Source organism: Ursus arctos, unplaced genomic scaffold (genome assembly GCF_023065955.2).
Source record: "Ursus arctos isolate Adak ecotype North America unplaced genomic scaffold, UrsArc2.0 scaffold_7, whole genome shotgun sequence".
Classification (NCBI taxonomy): Eukaryota; Metazoa; Chordata; class Mammalia; order Carnivora; family Ursidae; genus Ursus; species Ursus arctos.
In genome coordinates, this window is record NW_026623089.1 from 55,141,576 (window position 1) to 55,162,225 (window position 20,650).

The window sequence follows — 20,650 nt, forward strand, 5'->3', positions numbered from 1 at the left end:
TCAGGTCATGATCCCGGGGTCCTGGGATTGAGCCCCACGTCAGGCTCCCTGCTCAGCAGGAAGCCTGTTTCTCCCTCACCCCCTGCCCCTCCCCCTGCTTGTGCTCTCTCTCTCTCGCTCTCAAATAAATAAATAAAATCTATTAAAAAAAAAAAAAGAAAAGAAAGAAACTCAGCCAATAAGATTTTTCTGGCACAGAGACTATCTCAAATACTTCTTCAATGAATGAAGTTTTAATGTTTTTTAATAGTGCAATGATGCCAAAGAAATATTCCTCTCTGGCTTCAAGTAGAGTAATATCTTTGAGGTGTCAAAAATAAAACTAATTCTTACAAGAAAACAAAAGAGTAAGTGGAAGCTTTTATTAGTGAAACAAGTCAATTTATCTTATTTCCAACAAGGCCTTTTCCTCTATAAATGAGACAAACTACTTTACAGTACTTTACAACAACATAACTTAGTTTTTTGATGTTTTCGGAAAAGGAGCGATTTCTCTGGGAATTAGGAAAGTAAGTATTTTGGGAAGAAGAACTACAGGAAGTTACTTCTCAATTAATAGGCTTGTCTACCAGGTACATAACTCCAGAATTGTTCCTCTTAACGACTCTATCAAGTACTAGCCAACAAAGAACCTGCCTTTAGAAACTGAGGCAGGAAAGGTTTCTACTTAAATAGGAAACAAGCAATCTAACATACCAATCACATGTCACCTTAACAAGGCAATTTACATAATTAGGTATAAATTATCTTTATGTTGATTAAGGTCCTAGCAAAGAAAAATTGGTCTGTTATGTCAAGTTCAAACCACACTCATCTGGCTAGAAAGGTAAACATCACAATGGAATGGGGCCTGTTTGACTAAGGGGAAAAACTCTCCTCAATATTGCACATTCTCTTTCATTAAAAACAAGGATTATTAAGTCAAGGCCATCTTGGTTCTGAATCTCTCCATTTTTGTTGGAAGAAGACTCACCATCTCTTTACTAAGTTCTAACTCAACTTCTATTTCCTGGGCAGCCTCAGGGTGCTTTTCACAGTAATCAACAATAAATTTGTAATGTTCCAATGATGTTGCCAAATTTTCTAGCTCTTTCTTGGGATCTGCAGTGATGATTTTGCCATAGAGACGGGCAACTCGAAACTTAGCTAACATGGCAGGGCGAAGAACATCTTCCCCTATATGCTCAGGAAAGACTTTATTTGGGTCTCTCAGGGAGTCTAAGAAGAGCTGGTAGTACTTCAACGCTGACTTATTGAGATTATTTATTTTTTTTACAATGTGTGAATCAGGGTCCCTCAGCTTGTCAGCAATGGCAACCTTCAAATCCATCATATCATAGTACGCATGTGCAATCTCAAACTGAATCTGCCTGTTGACCAGCAGGTAATACTGTGGATTCAGGTCCACGATGAGGGGCTCTAGCATGGCTATTCTACGTTTATGCATCTTGCACCGTCTCTCCATATCGGTTTCAAAGAAGGCAAGCACCTTAAACAGAGCACTGTGGTCTTGGACAACTTCGATATGGTCAGTGACATAACCATCAATCTGAAAGAACTCTTTTGCCTCAAAGACATAGTGTTGACCCAGTAAGAAAAGTTCTCTGGCTTCTTCAAAATCTAAAGGTCTCAGATAGCTCACTCTCTCTTCCACTGCAGAGATGGCATCACACAGCTCACCGGTTCCAAACTGCACAGCTTTTTTCCTCACCCTTTCTTCCGCATCTAGTTCTTTTTTCCTTAAAGCTCTAAGTTCAGATTGTTTATCAAGATCGAGCTCTCCTATGTTGTCCTGAAAGAAAAAAATAAATTATGGTGAGGTGGGACAGTGATCTCCTGCTGTCCAATAACATTGTGGCAAACTTAAGAGGAGAGAAAAGAAAGCCCTCTTTCTCAGCTGGGTTTATGGAGGTTCCATAATCTTACACATCTTTTAAAACTTCTTTCTTCTAACTATATTTCAATTGTATTAAAAATGTAAGAAATAGGAAAAGGTATTTAAATCAAATAAGCTGCTTATATAGGACTTTCCTATTTGGGGAACTAAAACTCATTTACGGTTGCTCCTTCAGGTAAGATAATTGCGTATGAAAGAACATTAAAGATTGTGAAACATTATACACATGTAATATATTATTAGTAGTTTAATATTAGAGTAAGACTGTAATCTACATCCTAAAAATATTGCACAGAGATGCCATTAAGATTAATGATGTGATGTTTACGCTACAAGTTATTTAGTGAAATACAGAGAAATGTCCCAGGTCTCAAAGACACTAAAGTGAAGACACAGTTAAATCTACCATCAAAGTTATCTCACCCTACCTCTCAGGGCAAAAAAAAAAGAAGAAGAAAAAAGAAGAAAAAAGAAAGGTAAAATGGTTTAAAAAAATAGACTAAGCTCGGGGTGCCTGGGTGGTTCAGTCGGTTAAGCGTCCTACTCTTGGTTTCAGCTGTGGTCATGATCTCATGGGTCCTGGGATCAAGCCCCGTGGCAGGCTCCTCACTCAGCACAAAGTCTGCTTGAGATTCTCTCTCTTTCTCCCTCTGCCCCTTCTCCCATTCACACTCCTGCTCCCTCTCTTAAATAAATAAATCTTTAAATAAATAAATAAATAAATAAATAAATAAATAAAAAGACTAATAAGCTCATCTTCCTCTTCCTGGCCAATAAAACTGAACATCAGCTCCCTCTATGCTTCACCCCTAAGCCTTTTCCTCCTGCCACTCAACACCGGCTCTAGATCTGCACTGTTCAGAACACGAGCCACCGGCCACGTGGATGATTCCTGGGCACCGGAAATGCAGCAAGTTCAAACCGAGATGTGGGCTGTATTTACAACATATACACCCAATTTCTAAGATTTAATTCAGAAATAATTTTAAATCTCTTTAATATTGATATTTTATTTTAAGATATTAATTAATATTTTGATATTAATATTTTAAAAATTGATGACAATTTTAAAAATATAATCTGGGTTTAAAAAGTATAAAGTTAATTCACCCTTTTTCCTTTTCTAACTGGCCATTAGAAAATTGACAATTAGATACATGGCTGGTTTTCTATTTCTACTGGACTGCACTGCCCTACAGGTGACTTTGTTCATACCCACGGTGGCAACTGTCAGCCATGGGAGGATGACTCACAAACACACAGCAAGAGCCCACACCTCTTCTCAAGCTCCAGATCCATAACCACAGCTCCCTGTATGAGCTCTGCTCTAAGGACACTCAAGGGCTCCTCATCTGTAGAACGTCGACAGTGAACTCCTCTTCCTCGTCGGCTGTTTCCTACGCTAGTGCTGTTTTAGTGAAGAGGCCTCCATCAGTCTGGACAGCCAACAACCTAGGAACCATCCTTTAGATGGCCCTCCCCTCTCCCCTTCCCCTGCACTTTTAGTCTATCACCAAGCCTTCTACATTTTGCTTCCCAAATCCCTCTGGAATCCATCCTTTCCTCTTCCATCTCTTCTGCCACATCCTAGACCAAGCTCCCTTCACATCCCATCTGGACTGTTCCAGTGGTCTTCGAACTAATCTCCCTCCTCTACTGTTGCTTCCCCTCAGTTCATTCTCCATTCTGCCACCTAATCGATTGTTCCAAAACCCTTCAAGCCTTCCAGTCCTCGAAGGCCCTGCTCGTTCCAGCCCCTTTCTAACTCTATCTTACATCACGTGCTCTCCCACTCTGCTCCCACAGGCCTTTGTTCCATCCCACCTAATACCATGCTCCCTGTGCCCCAGAACATACTGCTTCAGCTCGCTGGAATGCTGAGCCTTCTTTTCTCCAGTCTAGCTAATTCTTACTCATTCCCAGAGCGTCCTTCACATGTTACTTCCTCCTGTATGTCCTCCAGCATGTGTCTCTCCCTTTGTGGAACTTACCAAAGTTGCACTTTTACATGAAGTAAAACCCCAAGTCTACTCTTCTTCCTCCTAGGACAATGACTAGCATAGAGCTCAAATAAATTTGTGTAGGTTTCTTAAGCTTGAATTGAAGAAGGCTTTTCAGGTAAACAGATAATCAAAGTATGAAATTGAAGTAACAAAGTCAGATTAAGAAAAATCTGAGTAATTTAAGAGCAGGCAACTATTGAAGGTAGTTTCAAGTCATCAGGTGATAAGTTCTGGTGCTCAGTCTGGAAAACATCAACTAAGTGAAGCGTGTGAGTCAGACAGTGTAGTTTGCTTGGCACGATTACTGCAAATGCAAGCCCTAAGTCCCCCAAATCTTATTTACTTACTTGCTTCCCGGCTGCTTATTTACTTCAGTAGCTTTATCTTTCCTGGCTACTTTCTGAGCAGAAGAAAGCTGACAGCTTTTCCTGGCTCCAGCTTCTCTAGACATAAAACCCCCTAGTTCTCCCCGCTTCCTTTCTTTTCCAAATACGCCTCACCTTTACCCTCTACTTCTAAAATGCTCTCGTCCTTGCATGATACGTGCTTCTGGGGTTTTGTGATTTATTTGGTTTTTTTAGTAGTTTCATAGGTTCTATATTATCACTAGTAAAAATTACTGTATTTTAATGCATGCATGCATAAAAAGAAAAAAAAGCATAACTTCTCCAGGACAGTTTTCTATGTATCTATGATTAGTATACTGAATCCAAATGATTTAGTTTCCTCCTTCGTGGTTAGAAACCAGGATTCAGTATGGATTAGTAAGGATCATGATGACCATGAACATCTACGGAGGACTTGGTAGGTCTAGGGCACTTTTCTGAGCCCTCTGCATATATATTAATTTAACTCTGACAACAACATTATTAGGCAAATACCATTATCATTTCCATCTCTTTTGTGAGAAAATTGAGACAAAGAGAGATTAAGTAAATTGCCACAAACATACAACTATAAACTGGCAGGGCTATTTCCAGATATATATGTTTACAAAATAAATATAAATATATATACTGTATAAAGTATATAATGCTTGGATTGCTTATAGTCTAAAAAGAAGTGAAGGGAAAAGATAAGAATGTGAACAGATAATATAAAGCAAAATCTAAGTGATTTAGGACAGGCAAGGAAAGTTCTATGCAGTTTAAAGAAAGGAAATGGTATCTGTAGGCTATGAAGAATTACACACGGAACAATTACTATATTGAGACCCTACTGTGCCTGGAGATAATGATACACTATGAACATGCTGTAGCCCCACCGCTCAAGAATTTATATTCCATCCAAAGGAAAGTCGATAAGGAAGAAGTGGTATTTGAGATGGACCTTAAACAAGTAAGATTCTAAAAGGTAGAGATGGGAGAGCAAGAAATATTTGAGAGCATTCCGCATGCCTTGCATAATAGACATGTAGTGAGCCCAATGAGCATAATTCCCATTTTAAGCTTTTACTTCCATCCTGCTTCTTTAAGAAAGAAAAGGCAACTTCTGACTACTTTACCTGCATGGAAAGCTGGGCATTCTGCAGGAGAGTCAAACAATACTTGATCCAGCATCGTGCTATTTCTCCTTTTCTTTGGTGATAAAGCTCTGGTACATCTCCTTCAGCTTCAGTAGCTAAAATCACACAACGTTATTTGTCTTAGTTAACGGTCACGATCGCAATTTTCATTGTGTACTACGTTCTTTTTATAGCACTTTTTCCTGAATTTAAGAGTAACAGATTCTCACTGAAGCAGTGGGGAAAAACCCACCCAAAATTCCTACCACCTAGAGGCACTCACTGCTATTATTTTTGTAGATTTCTTTCTAGTTTTTTCTTATGCATTATCTGTCGGTAAAAACTAGGGTCATGATGTATACTCAGTTTTGAATATAGGTTTTTCTTTATATATTATACCACTAACACTTTACCCATATCATTATCAACTCTTCAACATTTTTAAGTACAACATTATATACAATTAAATAGATGTTCCCTGCTTTATATAACCATTCTTCTAATTCTGTTGTTTCCACTTCTTCTATAAAAGACAAGTCTAAACAAAAAGATCTCTGTGCATAAATTTGTCCAGATTTTGGATTGTTTCCTTAGGACAGACTCCTAGAAGGAGAAGGGTCAGAGTTTACACCATTTAAATGTCCTGATATATACTGCCATATTACTTTGAACAAGTACTCTAACCAACAATATATGGGGCGGCTCAAAGAAAGCACTGGACAGTCATTTTTTTAGCTTTCTATTTCATTTTTTTTTAAAAGATTTTATTTATTTGAGAGAGAGACAGAGATAGCGAGAGAGAGCATGAGTGGGGAGGAAAGGGAGAAGCAGACTCCCCACTAAGCAGGGAGCCCGATGTGGGGCTTGATCCCAGGACCCTGAGATCATGACCCGAGCCAAAAGCAGATGCCTAACCGACTGAGCCACCCAGGTGTCCCATTAGCTTTCTGTTTTAAAGAGTAAAAATGGGGGCGCCTGGGTGGCACAACGGTTAAGCATCTGCCTTCGGCTCAGGGCGTGATCCTGGCGTTATGGGATCGAGCCCCACATCAGGCTCCTCCGCTATGAGCCTGCTTCTTCCTCTCTCACTCCCCCTGCTTGTGTTCCCTCTCTCGCTGGCTGTCTCTATCTCTGTTGAATAAATAAATAAAATCTTAAAAAAAAAAAAAAAGAGTAAAAATGATAACTCACTATTTTAGTTTATAAATTTTTTTGGACAAGTGCCTTTTAGATTCCAACCAATCTACAACTAATTCTATGTACCGAAAAAAGGGAAAAACCAATTATTTAATTCAATAATGTACATTTCCTTAACTCTTCATAATCTCTATTCTTCTGATTCACAATGATAAAGAAATTTGTGACAAAACCTGTTAAATGACTCAAATATGTTTTTTTGAAATATAATTGACATATAACATTATATTATTTCAGGTGTACAACATAATGATTTGCTACTTGTATATATTGTGAAATGATCACAATAAGTCTAGTTAATGTCTATCGTCAAGCATAGTTACAAAATTCTTTTTTTTGTGATAAGAACCGTTAAGACCTACTCTTAGCAAATTTCAAATATGCGACACAGTATTATTAACTACAGTTAATAACTGGAAGTTCGTACATTTTGACTCCCTTCACACCCACCCCCCACATCGGTAACCACCAATCTGTTCTCTGTATCTATGAGTTTGGTTTTCTTGTTTTGTTTTTTTAGATTCCACATATAAGTGATATCATATGGTATTTGTCTTTCTGATTTATTTTACTTACTGTAATGCCCTCAGTTATCATAAATGGCAAGATTTCATTTTTTCTCCCCTCCAAACCATTGTAATAGCTAAGCTTCCCCGCCCCTCCCCCACTTTCCAAGAAATAATTTTCAGCCCTACTAAGAATGCATGCCTTGCCTTGGGGCACCTGGCTGGCTCAGTCAGTAGAGCATGCCACTCCTGATCTCAGGGTCATGAGTTCAAGCTCCACATTGGGCACAGAGCTTACTTAAAGAGAGAGAGAGAATGCATGCCTTAGGTATTTCAAGCATCTTAGCAGAAACTAATGTCCATTATCATGATGTTCACAGACTTGTTCCCAAACTTAATACTGTGAGTTTGATTTTATCTGTCCTTATTTCTAAGCCTCCAAGTTTGTTGAGTCCCCTACCAGCAGAGGTCAGAGGCGGGGTAGGGAAGGGTCAGATCAGTGGTTATTGGGTTTGAATGCCAGCCCTGCCCCTTACTATCTGTGTGACACTGGGCCAGTTGTTCAACCTGTCTGAGCTTCAGTGTCCCCATCTGTCAGGTATAGATAGTAACAGTGACAGTCTGATAATGTAGCCATGGACATTTAATGAGATGATGTCCACAAAGATGGAGGACAGGATCTGGTATGTGGATGTTCATCATTAATCAAACTGGATTAATAAAATCCAGTCTAAAAACCTGTGTGAACCTTAGAGTATCTACAATTAAGATATGAATTCTCTAATTCGTATCTATACATGGATCCTTGGGAGTTAGTTGAAAGCAGTTTCACCTTAATTGTTTAAACATTTGCTTTTATCACCTTACCCAGGCTGTGGTCTCTGTTAAGAAACAGTGTCGGGAAGCTTGGCCGGCTCAGTTGGTTAAGTGACCAACTCTTGATTTTAGCTCAGGTTATGATCTCAGGGTCATGAGATCAAGCCCCGCAGCTAAGCGTGGAGCCTGCTTAAGATTCTTTCTCTTGGCGTGCCTGAGTGGCTCAGTCCGTTAAGCGTCTGCCTTCAGCTCAAGTCATGATCTCAAGGTCCTGGGATCGAGCCCTGCATTGGGCCCCGTGCTCAGCGGGGAGTCTGCTTCTCCCTCTGCCCCTCACTCTGCTCCTGCTCTCACTCTCTTGCTCTTTCTCTCTCTCAAATAAATAAATAAATCTAAAAAAAAAAAAAAAAAGAATAAGGTTTATTTATTTATTTAGAGAGAGAGAGCGCACGCGTGGGCGCGAATGGGGGGGGATTGAGAGGGAGAGACTCTCAAGCAGACTCCCTGCTGAGTGGGGAGCCCAACAGAGGGCTTGATCCCATGACCCTGGGATCATGACCTGAGCCAAAGGTAGACAACCAAATGAGCCATCCAGGTGCCCCATGTAAATGTATTTTCTCTTCCTTATGATTTTCTTAACACTTTCTTTTATCTGGCTGATTTCATTGTCAGAATAGAGTATTAAGACATAAAACATACAAAATATGTGTTGTTTATTATGGTAAGGCATCTAGTCCACAGTAAGGTTAGTAATTAAGTTTTGGGGAGCCAAAATTTATACATGGATTTTTAACTACACAGGGGATAGGCACCCCTAACCTCCCCCACACATTATTCAAGGATCAACTATATATTAGTTTCATATGCACAACATAATGATTTGATATCTGTATATATTATAAAATGATCATCACAGTAAATCTAGTTAATATTTATGACCATACACAGTTCAAAGATATACCCTCTTAGCAATTTTCAAATACGCAATACGGTATTAACTATAACCACCATGCTGCACATTACATCCCACAACTGAATTATAACTGCAAGTTTGTACCTTACGCTAAAAAAGATTTTTTCTCTTTTTTTTCCTGAATAATAATCCATTGTACATATACACCATATTTTCTTTATCCACTCATCCATCAACGGACACTTAAGTTGTTTTCATTTCTTGGAGACTGTAAATAATACTGCAATAAACACGGGGTGCATGTATCTTTTGGAATTAGTGTTTTCTTTTTCTCTGGGTAAATACCCAGAAGTGGAATTACTGAACTGTATGTTATTTCTATTTTTAATTTTTTGAGGAACCTCCACATTGTTTTCCACAGTGGTTGTACCAATTTACATTCTCACCAACAGCACGTGAGGATTCCCTTTTCTTCACATCCTCACCAACACTTGTTATTTCTTATCTTTTTCATTAAAGCCATTCTCACAAATATGAGATGATATCTCACTGTGGTTTTGATTTTCTCAAATATACATGTTAACTGTGATTTTTAAAACTAAATAAAACACTATAATTAAACTAGACATTTGGACACATCACTTATGCAGTATTCCAACCAAAATGTGTCATCTGATTCTTAGCTTAAGGAGACATCAACTGATGGAAATCTAATGTAACAACTGGCTTATATTTTTCAAAAATGTCTACATGATGAAAGAGAAAGAATGGCTGGAGAACTGTTCCAGATTAATGGACAGTAAAGAGATGTGAGAATTAAATGCAGTATGAAATCATGAATTGGATACTCTAGTACTAGGAAGGACATTACGGGAATAATTAATGAAACAGAAATATGCATTATAGATAAGAGAATTGTATCAATGTTACATTTCCTGTTCTATGATTATGTAAGAAAATATTCTTAGGAAATATACACTAAAGTATTAAAGGGGTAAAGGAGCCTAATGTATCCAATCTTCTCTCAAATGCTTCTGAAGAAAAAAAAAACATGATTGCAAACGAGGCAATTATTAAAAGTCTGTGAATTGGGAAGGGCTACAGTAGTTCTGTGTTCTGTTTTTGAATTTTCTAAAATTTAAAACGATTTCAAAATGCATTTTAAAAGCTGTGTAATAAAACATGCACATATGAACTTACTGTCTTCTGTTGAGATCTTTCCAGTTTGACCAAAAATGACATTAGCAGCAGATAAACAGTGCCTGGCCTCCATAAAACATAGCTGTTGAGGAAATAAACAAGAATAAGTGCAATTATCACCCAGCCTTATTTGCAATTAACACTTACATAAAGTCTTCTAAGATGAGAAAAGCTATAAAATTAGGCAAAAACCACTAAGGAGACCCTGTATGGTTGCTGAACATTAAGAAGGTATGTAACATGTATTCTCTGGTTAAAAAGCTACCTCAAGGATTAAAATAAGAATGCCCCCAAACTCTTAATAATAATCCTAACTGGCTGAGAGACAACTGCTGACTGAACTGAAAGTCAGCTCTCCTCAAGTTATCATTAAGTATAATTCAAGAATGACTATCCTTCTAGACTCAGCGTGCTTCAGACAGACCTTAGGTTCGGTCCACATAGCCAAAATGCCATGTGGGATAAATGTGTCCCCTGTCAGAGGGTTCGAAGGTTTAATTTTCTGAGGTTTAGAGATCTCTCTATATATCCTACTTCAAAGGCAAAAAGGGTAAATATGGATAGGAAGAGATTCCTGTCTTCTAGAATTTGGGGAATTTACACAGAATGAATGAGGATTCCCACTAAGTTTTGAAGTTAACAGATTTCCACAGATGAACTTTATGGACTTGCTTTACCAACACACTCGAAGACTTCCCGAATTCAAATTTGGACATGGTAAAGTCCTAAACTCTTGGAGAAGATCTCCTTGTTAATATAAACACTTTGAGTTTATCATGTTAAGTCACAGGACCAACCCAGCAAAAACACAAAGTTAAAGTCCAACTTTTAGTTGGAAGCCACCCTCATTAACTCAATGTCTAGTTCATATTAATAATACCTCATTTCATTGAGGAGATTTTTCGTGGTTGGCAATGACTTTAAAATCTTAGCACTAAATGTATCTCTCCATTATAGCAAATTCAGAAGCCACCTTGAGAACAGCTGGGTACCATGTACAGTATTAGCCCAGCAACATCTATGGATCAAAATGCTGGTGTTAAACCTCAGAAGCCCAAAGAAAGTTACAGCTTACAGAAAGAAGCTTTAACTGTCCCTCTACGATCCCTTACCCGTCACTATCATTGAGCTTTGGTCAGACTGGTTCCCTGCAAGCAACCACTGCTACCACAGTGAGTGCCTTGTGCCCTCTAGGTGGCTGGTAAATGTGGGACCTTAGCACCCGCCAGGTAGGGACACATCAAGTAGCAAAACCTCATCACTGGAACCACATGAAGATGAGAATGATATAAATGACAATTGCATTGTTTTAAAGAAAATGGTTCAAATCTCTGTTTGCAATGTAACTCAGCTAGTTGTAACAAAAACTTATAAAACATTTTGGTTTAAAAAAAAAAAGGCACAGGGTGGGGGAGGTACTCATGAAAATTACTGCATGCTCCACATAAGCAATGCTTAACAACTTTAAATTTTTATTACACTTTAAATTAGCATCTTGATATCTTAGTACTATTAGTATCGATGGAGTTTTAAGTGTAAATTAAAATCAGTGACTAAGTGGCTTTAAAGTTGCTAAACAAAACAAGTAAGGGGCCTTTGGAAGCCCTAAAAAAAGGCGCCACAAGCAGAGGCGCCAGGTAACACTTGCGATGATGAGCACAATGGAATGGATTCATGAGAGTCAGGTTTAACTGGATGCTCCAACGGACGCGACAGCGTTACTTACACGCTTGATCTTAGACCAAAGTCCTAGAAGCGATGCTGCAGCCACCACAGCCCTTTCTCGCCTGCTAATAGCTTTTCTGAATGAAATTCTGTGGGACAATACTTTAAACATAGGGCGCATTTACAGAACCAGCACTAACAAAAAGCTAGAAAGGATAAAGGCCCAGTAAGGATATGGCAGCAGGTAACCAGAGAGACTGAAAGAAGGAACTCTGATGAGCAAAGAATTACCAAAATTTCAGAGTGAATTAGAAATACGAATAAAAGTAGTTTCTATTGTTGAGTATCTTACTGAGGATTAACAGAAACTCTGGCTTGGAAAGGTGGCTGAAAAGGGTTTTAGCATTAAAACTTTTAGGGACTAAAGGAATGAATAGGTCAATTAAAAATATACCAACGTGATTCTGAATAACTATGATAAATTGAGAAGCTCAAGTTTTTTCCTGTGTAATCCTCCAGAAGAAGTGTACCATATGGAGTTACAACTCTGGAACTGAGCAGAGACATTTCCAACAGAGCATAGTTACCATGGAGGAGTTCATTCTGAAGAATAACTGAAATGCATCACATGCTTTTATCGAAGCCCACATTTAACAGTCAACTTCCTCGGACAAATCCTCATAGCTACCAGATTACCACTGCACAAAGATAAAGCTGTAGCTATAAGATAAACTCTGCAATTTAAGGTAACATTTCACTAGAATGAATTGGTAGTGTTCTGTATCGAAAAAGAAATGGTCTTAGGTAACTAACACGTACTTTTAGGGGCTAGCAGCATGTAAGACAATGACAAAATTCAGCACCTTACGATTCAAAAGGATTAATGCAACAAAGAGCTACAAAAGTCTAGTATACTGGCAAACTGGGCTGCATTTTTCTGTCCGGTTTACATCATAAAATACAAGCTACCTGTTTCTAAAAGATGCCATTTTCAAGGTATTCCTGGTTCTATTTTTATACACACTAGCAGTAACTTTGTTAGGCCGCTATTTGAGCAGCTTACCTTATTGATGTAAAATTGCGACAAGGTAGCAGCATTAATAGCCCACTCTAGAGGATGGTAGGCACTGTGTTCCAGCTGGCGTTTTAGGGTACTGTGACAGTAGTGAGCAGCCTTCTCAAACATTTCCATATGCTGGTAGACTTGAGCCAGGTAATAGAGGTTATGAGTATAAACCTTCTCAAATCTATGAAGAAAAAGTGAATGTTTGTATAATGGTTTACAATTTATAAGGAACTTTCACATAGCTTGGTCCTCTCACCAGCCTTTTGAGTTGTGTATGGCTACTGTATCTGTCTGACAGATAAGGAAAATGGAGCCTCACGTTTGAACAGGGTCACATATCTAGTAAGTGGCAAATGGACGTTTTTAAATCCATGTCAGAATCCACATTCTATAACTATGACTTTTCTCAAAAGAGAAAACACTATACTTTTTGGAACAATCATCTTATCTATACTATGTGGAATTACCAATGAGAGTGGGTTTCTGTACCGACTCACCTTTTTGATCTTTCTTGTTCAGCAAGTTTCTCTTCTTCAGGAAGAAAATGCTCAGTAGGATCAAGAGGAGGACTCCCAATCTACAATTAAGGAAAAACAAAACTCTAACATTTTAAACTGTAAACACCAAGCGCCCTCCTCTGGAGAAACTGGAGAAATCAAATTTTTAAAACCCAGTATATTTCATTTTCTACTAGTTAATTTTCATGTTACCCAAGAAGTAATTTTCTTTCTTTCTTTTTTAAAGATTTTATTTATTTATTTGTCAGAGAGAGAGAGACAGAGCACGAGTAGGGAAAACTGCAGGCAGAGGGAGAAGCGGGTTTCCCACTGCAAGGAGTCCAATGTGGGGCTCGATCCCAGGACTCTGGGATCATGATCTGAGCCAAAGACAGCCGCTTAACCAACTGAACCACCCAGGCGTCCCAAGAAGTAATTTTAACCATAAAATTTTAAAGAGTCAAACAAATAAAAGGAGATTGTCTAGAAGCTCACAGTTGACAAAATTTTGATTGCTGTGGGAGGTGAACTTCAAATACACTAAAAAAAGATCTACCAATTTGCCTTTAGAGATGCGTAATTCTTTAAGTCTTAATTTTGTCTGGTAAAAAAACATCTTTTAAAAACCTACATAAGTGGGGCACCTGGCTGGTTCAGTTGGTAGAGCACTCGACTCTTGATCTGGGGGTTGTGAGTTTGAGCCCCATGTTGGGTGTAGAGATTACTTAAAAATATAATCTTAAAAATTTTTAAAAAACCTACATAATTACGATAAATAAAAAAGATATATTCATCCTTAGAGTAATAGTGTTCTAAACCGACCACTAGTAAAAATCAAATCAAAGTTTTAAATATTTGCTCTAATAACTTTTTTTTCCTCAAGGGAACGAGAACATATATAGATTACCCCCTTTAAATACAAAGGCAATAAAATCAGTGATTCTATTGTGTATTACCTTGGCCAAGTCACCCAACCTCTTGTGCTTCTGTTTACTCATTGATAAAATTACCTCGTAAGATTGCTATGAGGATTCAATAAGTTAGTATGTGTAAATCACTTATAATATAATACTATCTCAAGTCCTCCGAAAGAGCACTACTGCCTCGTCTACTTCTATGACGACAGACCAATCTGCAAGACCAGCCTTGCTTTAAAGTGAATTTGCTAAACTTCAAATAGCAAAAATGCCTTCCATTTTTAAAAATGTGATCTTACATTCTGGACGTAAATGCTAAAAGTATCACAACTTGGGTTCCTAGAATTTACAGAAAGTAAAAATGACTAAGACAGGAAGCAAGGCCCAAGGCAAACACAACAGATAAGTAGTTCTTCCAAGATCTCAATAATTTTGAGGGCTGTTTATATGCTTACTCTTTAAAAAAATATATGCTTATTCTTTTTTGATGAAGGGAATTAATCAATGTATTATCTTCTATACATACTTCATTGTTATGGCTATCACACGTCATATGTAACCCTAAGTCAAACCACTCTCTTCCCTGACTTAAAACACAGGTATAACTCAGTATAAAAAGTTTGCTATGTTTTATGTTTCCATATTAATACTAATTTTTAATGAAATATCATAGGTGTTTGGTATCTACACATTGCGGGGGGGCAGGCAGAGAGAGAGAGAGAGAGAGAGAGAGAGAGAAAATCTTAAGCAGACTCTCTGTCAAGTGCAGAGCCCAACTCAGGCTCAATCTCACAACCCTGAAATCACGACCTGAGCTGAAATCCACAGTCAGGTGCTTAACTGATTGAGCCGCCCAGGAGGCCTGTATCTTCACATTTTTTTTTTTTTTAAAGATTTTTTTATCTATTTATTTATGTGACAGAGAGACAGCCAGTGAGAGAGGGAACACAAGCAGGGGAGTGGGAGAGGAAGAAGCAGGCTCCCAGCAGAGGAGCCCGATGTGGGACTCGATCCCGCAACGCCGGGATCACGCCCTGAGCCGAAGGCAGACGCTTTTAACGACTGCGCTACCCAGGCGCCCCTGTATCTTCACATTTTAAATGAACAATTTCACGTATAAGAGTGTGAGCTTAAAATCATGAAAGGAGGGTGTTCTATATGATAGATGTTTCTGTGATTTGTCCCACATAACTGACCACCTAAGACCTGCACATACACAGGCAGGCTAATGTTTTTGAGACTCATGCTATGTGAATAACCTTGGGACCCTGATGTCTGAAATATATTAGCTGGCCTCCAGATCAGAATTGGCCCTTCTGTTCTGTTCTGTTCTACAAATCTTGTCTCACATCCCCTCCTGCTCCAGCCTGGGCTGGCCCCCTGGAATGGAATCTGGGAGAGGAGGCAGAACACATAGCCCAGGCTCCTTGAAAATATAAAACAAGATAACATAGAAATGCAACTCGCTCCAAACCGCATGTAAGCCAACAACGTTTAACTTCAAACCCCGTCATTTGCCCTATAAATATGGCCCTCATGGGGATAGTCAGTTGGAAGCCCCACCTAAGGGGAGGACGCTCTACCCAGGCCTCTCAACGGGCCTCCAGCCCAGCTACTTCCATGGGGCTCCCCCAGCTACTGAGGCTGGATGTTCTAAGTACCCAATGTGATGTAATTTTGCCTTATTCTCATTTATTGCCTACTACTACCTTCATCCATGTAATAGATTCCTCTCCTCTTCTGTTTCTATTAAGTTTCTACAATAATAATAAAACTTTCTTCCCTTTTCAAAACCTGAACGGGGCTGTTGTGAATCTTTTGTTCTCAACAGAGAGTAACACTTCCATTTGGCTTCATGGTGCTCTGCTCCTCTTAGGACGTCAGGAGGAAAGTTAAAAGACCAAGGTAGAAGCACCAGGACTTTTTAAATGTACATTCTAAAATTCCTTGGCCAGGGTTGTGGGGAGGGTGCCTTGGTGGCTCAGTCAGCTAGCGTCTGCCTTTTGCCTTCGGCTCAGGTCATGATCTCAGAGTCCTGGGATCCAGCCCTGCACTGGGCTCCCTGCTCAGCAGGGAGTGTGTTTCTCCCTCTTCCTCTGCCCCCCACCCTACTCCACCCCCTGCTGTGTTCTCTATCTCAAATACATAAATAAAATCTTGAAAAAAAAATTCCTTGGGGGCAGCTGGGTAGCTCAGTCGGTTAAGCATCTGCCTTCAGCTTGGGTCATGATCCTAGGGTCCTGGGACCAAGTCCCGTATCAGGCTCCCTGCTCAGTGGGTAGCCTGCTTCTCCTTCTGCCTCCTGCTCACCCCTGCTTGTACTCTCTCTGTCAAATAAATAAATAAAATCTTAAAAAAAAAAAAATAACAACAACAACAAAATTCCTTGGGGGTATAATTAACATGCTGATTTGCTCCAATCTTTATCCTCCAGGGGTAGCTTGTTATGGGTAGGGACCATATTTTATTCCTATTTGATTCCCTAGCATTTTGCACAGTATCTGGCACAGAGTAAAAACAATGTCTAGTGAATTAAACTGACAAAACAAATAGGAATGTTCAGTTTATGCATTCTGCTCACAGCACATTCCTTTTACTTATTATCATTTTGGTATAGATATGGAAGTCCTCTCTATACTACACATTTCTTTTTTTTTTTTTTTTAAGATTTTATTTAGTTATTTGTCAGAGAGAGAGAGAGCACAAGCAGGGGGAGTGGCTGGCAGAGTGAGAAGGAGACTCCCACTGAGCAGAGAGCCTGATGTGGGACCCCAGGACCCTGGGATCATGACCTGAGCCGAAGGCAGACGCTTAACCGATTGAGCCACCCCGGCATCCCAGTCTTTTTTTTTTTTTTTTTTTTAACATTTTTTAAATTTATTCATTGGAGACAGAGAGATACAGAGGGAAAAAAGCCCGAGCAGGGGGAGAGGCAGAGGGAGAAGGAGAAGCAGACTTCCTGCTGAGCTGGGAGCCCGACGTAGGGCTCAATCCCAGGACCTAGAGATCAAGACCTGAGCCTCTGGCAGACACTTAATCATCTGAGCCACCCAGGTGCCCCTACACTACACAGTTCTTAAAGGAGCACCTCAAACTTGTGTTTTAGACTACGTCCAACTACTGAGACAACAGAGTATAGTGATTAAAAGTCTGGGTTCTGGAATTAGGTCATGTGGGTCAGAATCCCAGCTTCACCACTTTAGTATAGAGCGCGGCCTCGGGTGAGTCACAATCTAGTGTGCTTCTTTTTCTTCATCTGTATAATAGGAATAATAAAAGTATCTACCTTGTAAGTTGTCATGAGGATTAAATGAGTTAAAATTGGTAAATCATTTATAACAGTGCATGCAGGTACTGTAAATAAGTGCTATAAATGTTTGTTAAATAAATAAAACATCAACAGTGGGAATATAACAAAATAAAAAGCTTCTACACAGCAAAGGAACCCAACAACAAAATGAAAAGGCGACCTACCAAATAGGAGAACATTTCTACAAATCATGTATTTGAGAAGGGGTTAATATTCAAAATATGTAAGAACTCATGCAACTCAATAGCAAAAAACCACAAATAATCTGATTTAAAAATGGCCAGAGGATCTAAATAGACATTATTCAAAAGAAGACATATAGATGGCCAACAAATACATGAACAGATGCTCAACATCACTAATCATCAGGGAAATGCAAATCAAAACTACAATAAGATATTACTTCACACCTGTAAGAATGGCTATTATCAAAAAAGACAAGAAATAACAAGTGTTGGCAAAGTTAGAGAAAAGGGAACCCTTGTGAACTGTTGGTGGAAACGTAAATTAGGCAGCCTCTATGGAAAACGGTATGGCGGCTTCTCAAAAAATTAAAAATAGAACTACCATATGATCCAGCAATTCCATTTCTGAGTATTTATCCAAAGGAAATGAAAACACTAACTCGAAAAGATATAAGCACTCCCATGTTCACTGTAGCATTATTTACAACAGCCAAGACATGGAAACAACCTAAGTGTCCATCAGTGGATAAATAGATTTAAAAATGTGGTGTGTGTATACACACACACACACAGGAAATTATTTAGCCACACACACAAAAAAAGAAGGAAATCCTGCCATTTGTAATATGGATGGACTTTAAGGACATTATGGTAAATGAAATAAGTCAGAGAAAGACAAATACCATATGATCTCACTTATATGTGAAATCTTAGAAAGGACAAGAAAAAAAAGCAAAAACGCACAAGAAAAAAGAATGCCTCGATGCAGACAGCAGACTGGTTGTTTCCAGAGGTGGAGGTAGCAGAGAAAAGGGTGAAGGTGGTCAAAAGACAGAAACTTCCAGTTATAAAACAAATAAATCCTGGGGATGAACTGTACAGTATGGTGCCTACAGTTAATAATACCGTATTGTAGATTTGAATTTTGCCAAAAGACCAACGTCCTTTTAAACTTTCTTATCACAAGAAAAAAACCTGTAAATGTACGTGGTGACAGACGCTAACTGGACTTGTGGTGATCATTTCACAAAATATACATATACTGAATCATTATGTGTACACCCTCTACTAACATAATGTTATATGTCAATTATATCTCAGTTTAAAAATAAAGATTTAACATAAATGAGCAAACAAATCAGCCAGAAACTTGAGTAAATACACATAAAAAGGCATGAAGAAAAAAGAAAAAGAAAAATGGAACAGAAACACTTAAAAATAGTCAAAGAAATTCAAATAAAAACAAGACCATTTTGCCTACAATAACAGCACAGATTTTTTTAAAAGCTATATAAGGAAAAGTTCTGAAGGAGATGAGAATTCTCATACACTAGGGAAATAAGAGTAGATTGCTAGTGTTTTTGGAAAGCAATTTTATAACATGTCAAATGCTTTTATTTTTGTTTATTTACTTATTTTTAAGATTTTATTTATTGTCAGAGAGGGAGAGAGCACAGCAGGGGGAAGGGCAGGCAGAGGGAGAAGGAGGCTCCCCGATGAGCAAGGAGCCCGACATGGGACTGGACCCTGATGAGATTATGACCTGAGCTGAAGGCAGATGCTTAACTGACTGAGCCACCCATCCCTATGTCAAATGCTTTTAAATGGCCATTCTCCAAATACTGAATGGTACAACTTATACGTGGCATCTTAAAAAAAAAAAAAAAAAAAAAAAGGTTAACTCCTAGAAATAGAGTAGAATGGTGAGTGCCAGGGACTGGGAGAAGGGGAAATGGGGAGAAGCTGGGCAAAGGGCACAAACTTCCAGTTATAAGATGAATAAGCTCTAAAGATGATAAGCAGCATAGTGACTATAGTTAACAATACTGTATTATATACTTGAAAGCTGCTAAGAAAGTAATCGTAAATGTTCTCATCACCCCCCCAAAAAAGCTAGTTATGTAAGGTGATGGAGATACTAACTAATCCTACTGTGGTAATCATTTGCAATATATCCATGTATCAAATTATCACACTGTACACCCTAAACTTATACAATACTATATGTCAATTATATTAATAAAGCTGGGGGGCACCTGGCTGGCTCAGTAGGTAGAGCATGTGACTCTTGATCTTGGAGTTGTGGGTTCGAGCCCCATACTAGGTATATAGATTACTTAAGAAATAAAATCTTAAAAAATAAAAAGCTGGGGAATATTTAAATAAATAAGTTAATTATCCCTCTGTCTGATATTTTTTTAACTTTTTTTTTTAAGTTATCTCTACACCCAAAGTGGGGCACAAACTCATGACCCCAAGATCAAGAGTCACATGCTCCACCAAATGAGTTAGGCAGGGGCCCCAATATTTGGTCTCTTAACCTCACACAAAACCTACTAGTGAATAATTCTTCATAATAATAAAAGATATTTTCTTTTTTATTACTTATTCTGTATCTGAGCAATTTTATGGAGAAAAAGAATCCCTTTATCCTAATACAATAATTATTCAACAATATTACCTTGGAAGGCAGCATAGTAGTGTAGAAAGAACAAGAGTTAGGGGTCTGACAAACCAGATTTAAATTCTGACTGTGTCGCATAGCATATGTTAACGTCACTGAATCACAAACTCCCTACCTATAAATGGGAATAAAAGTCTTTCCTTCACAAAACAAGAACAAAACATAGAGTTGTTGTGAGAATAAAATACAGCCTGCTTAAGCATTCAATAAACATTAGGGTTTATTAGTTACAACTTCTAAAACTAAAATGTTCATTTTATTACTTATAACATCTAGCCCATCTTTGTAGGGAAGATGAAAAAACGTGAATAGAGTATAATTAAGGTGCACATATGTATTGTATGTATTTTCCATGTGTTCATGATCCAGCTGTTTACCATTTTAATGGTTATATCATATCCCCTTTTATTAGTGCACCATAGTTTACTTAACCATTCTGCAACTATTTGCTATGTAGAGCATGTTTCTGGTGACTTTGCATTAACTACCCTGTTATCTGATCCCCACAAC

General features: G+C 38.5%; 1 protein-coding gene across 1 annotated transcript in view; it reads right to left on the reverse strand.

The window, feature by feature from the left end:
* Nucleotides 1-342: 342 nt before the first annotated feature.
* KIFBP (kinesin family binding protein) overlaps nucleotides 343-20,650 on the reverse strand; it is a 34,097-nt gene continuing 13,789 nt past the window's right edge. Inside the window, exons 3-7 of the mRNA XM_026504354.4 lie at nucleotides 13,265-13,344; nucleotides 12,765-12,948; nucleotides 10,037-10,118; nucleotides 5,405-5,520; nucleotides 343-1,792 (exon numbers count right to left, since the gene is read on the reverse strand). Of these exons, the coding sequence (XP_026360139.1) occupies nucleotides 917-1,792; nucleotides 5,405-5,520; nucleotides 10,037-10,118; nucleotides 12,765-12,948; nucleotides 13,265-13,344 (1,338 nt within the window). The 3' untranslated portion in view covers nucleotides 343-916. The remainder of the gene's footprint in view (nucleotides 1,793-5,404; nucleotides 5,521-10,036; nucleotides 10,119-12,764; nucleotides 12,949-13,264; nucleotides 13,345-20,650) is intronic.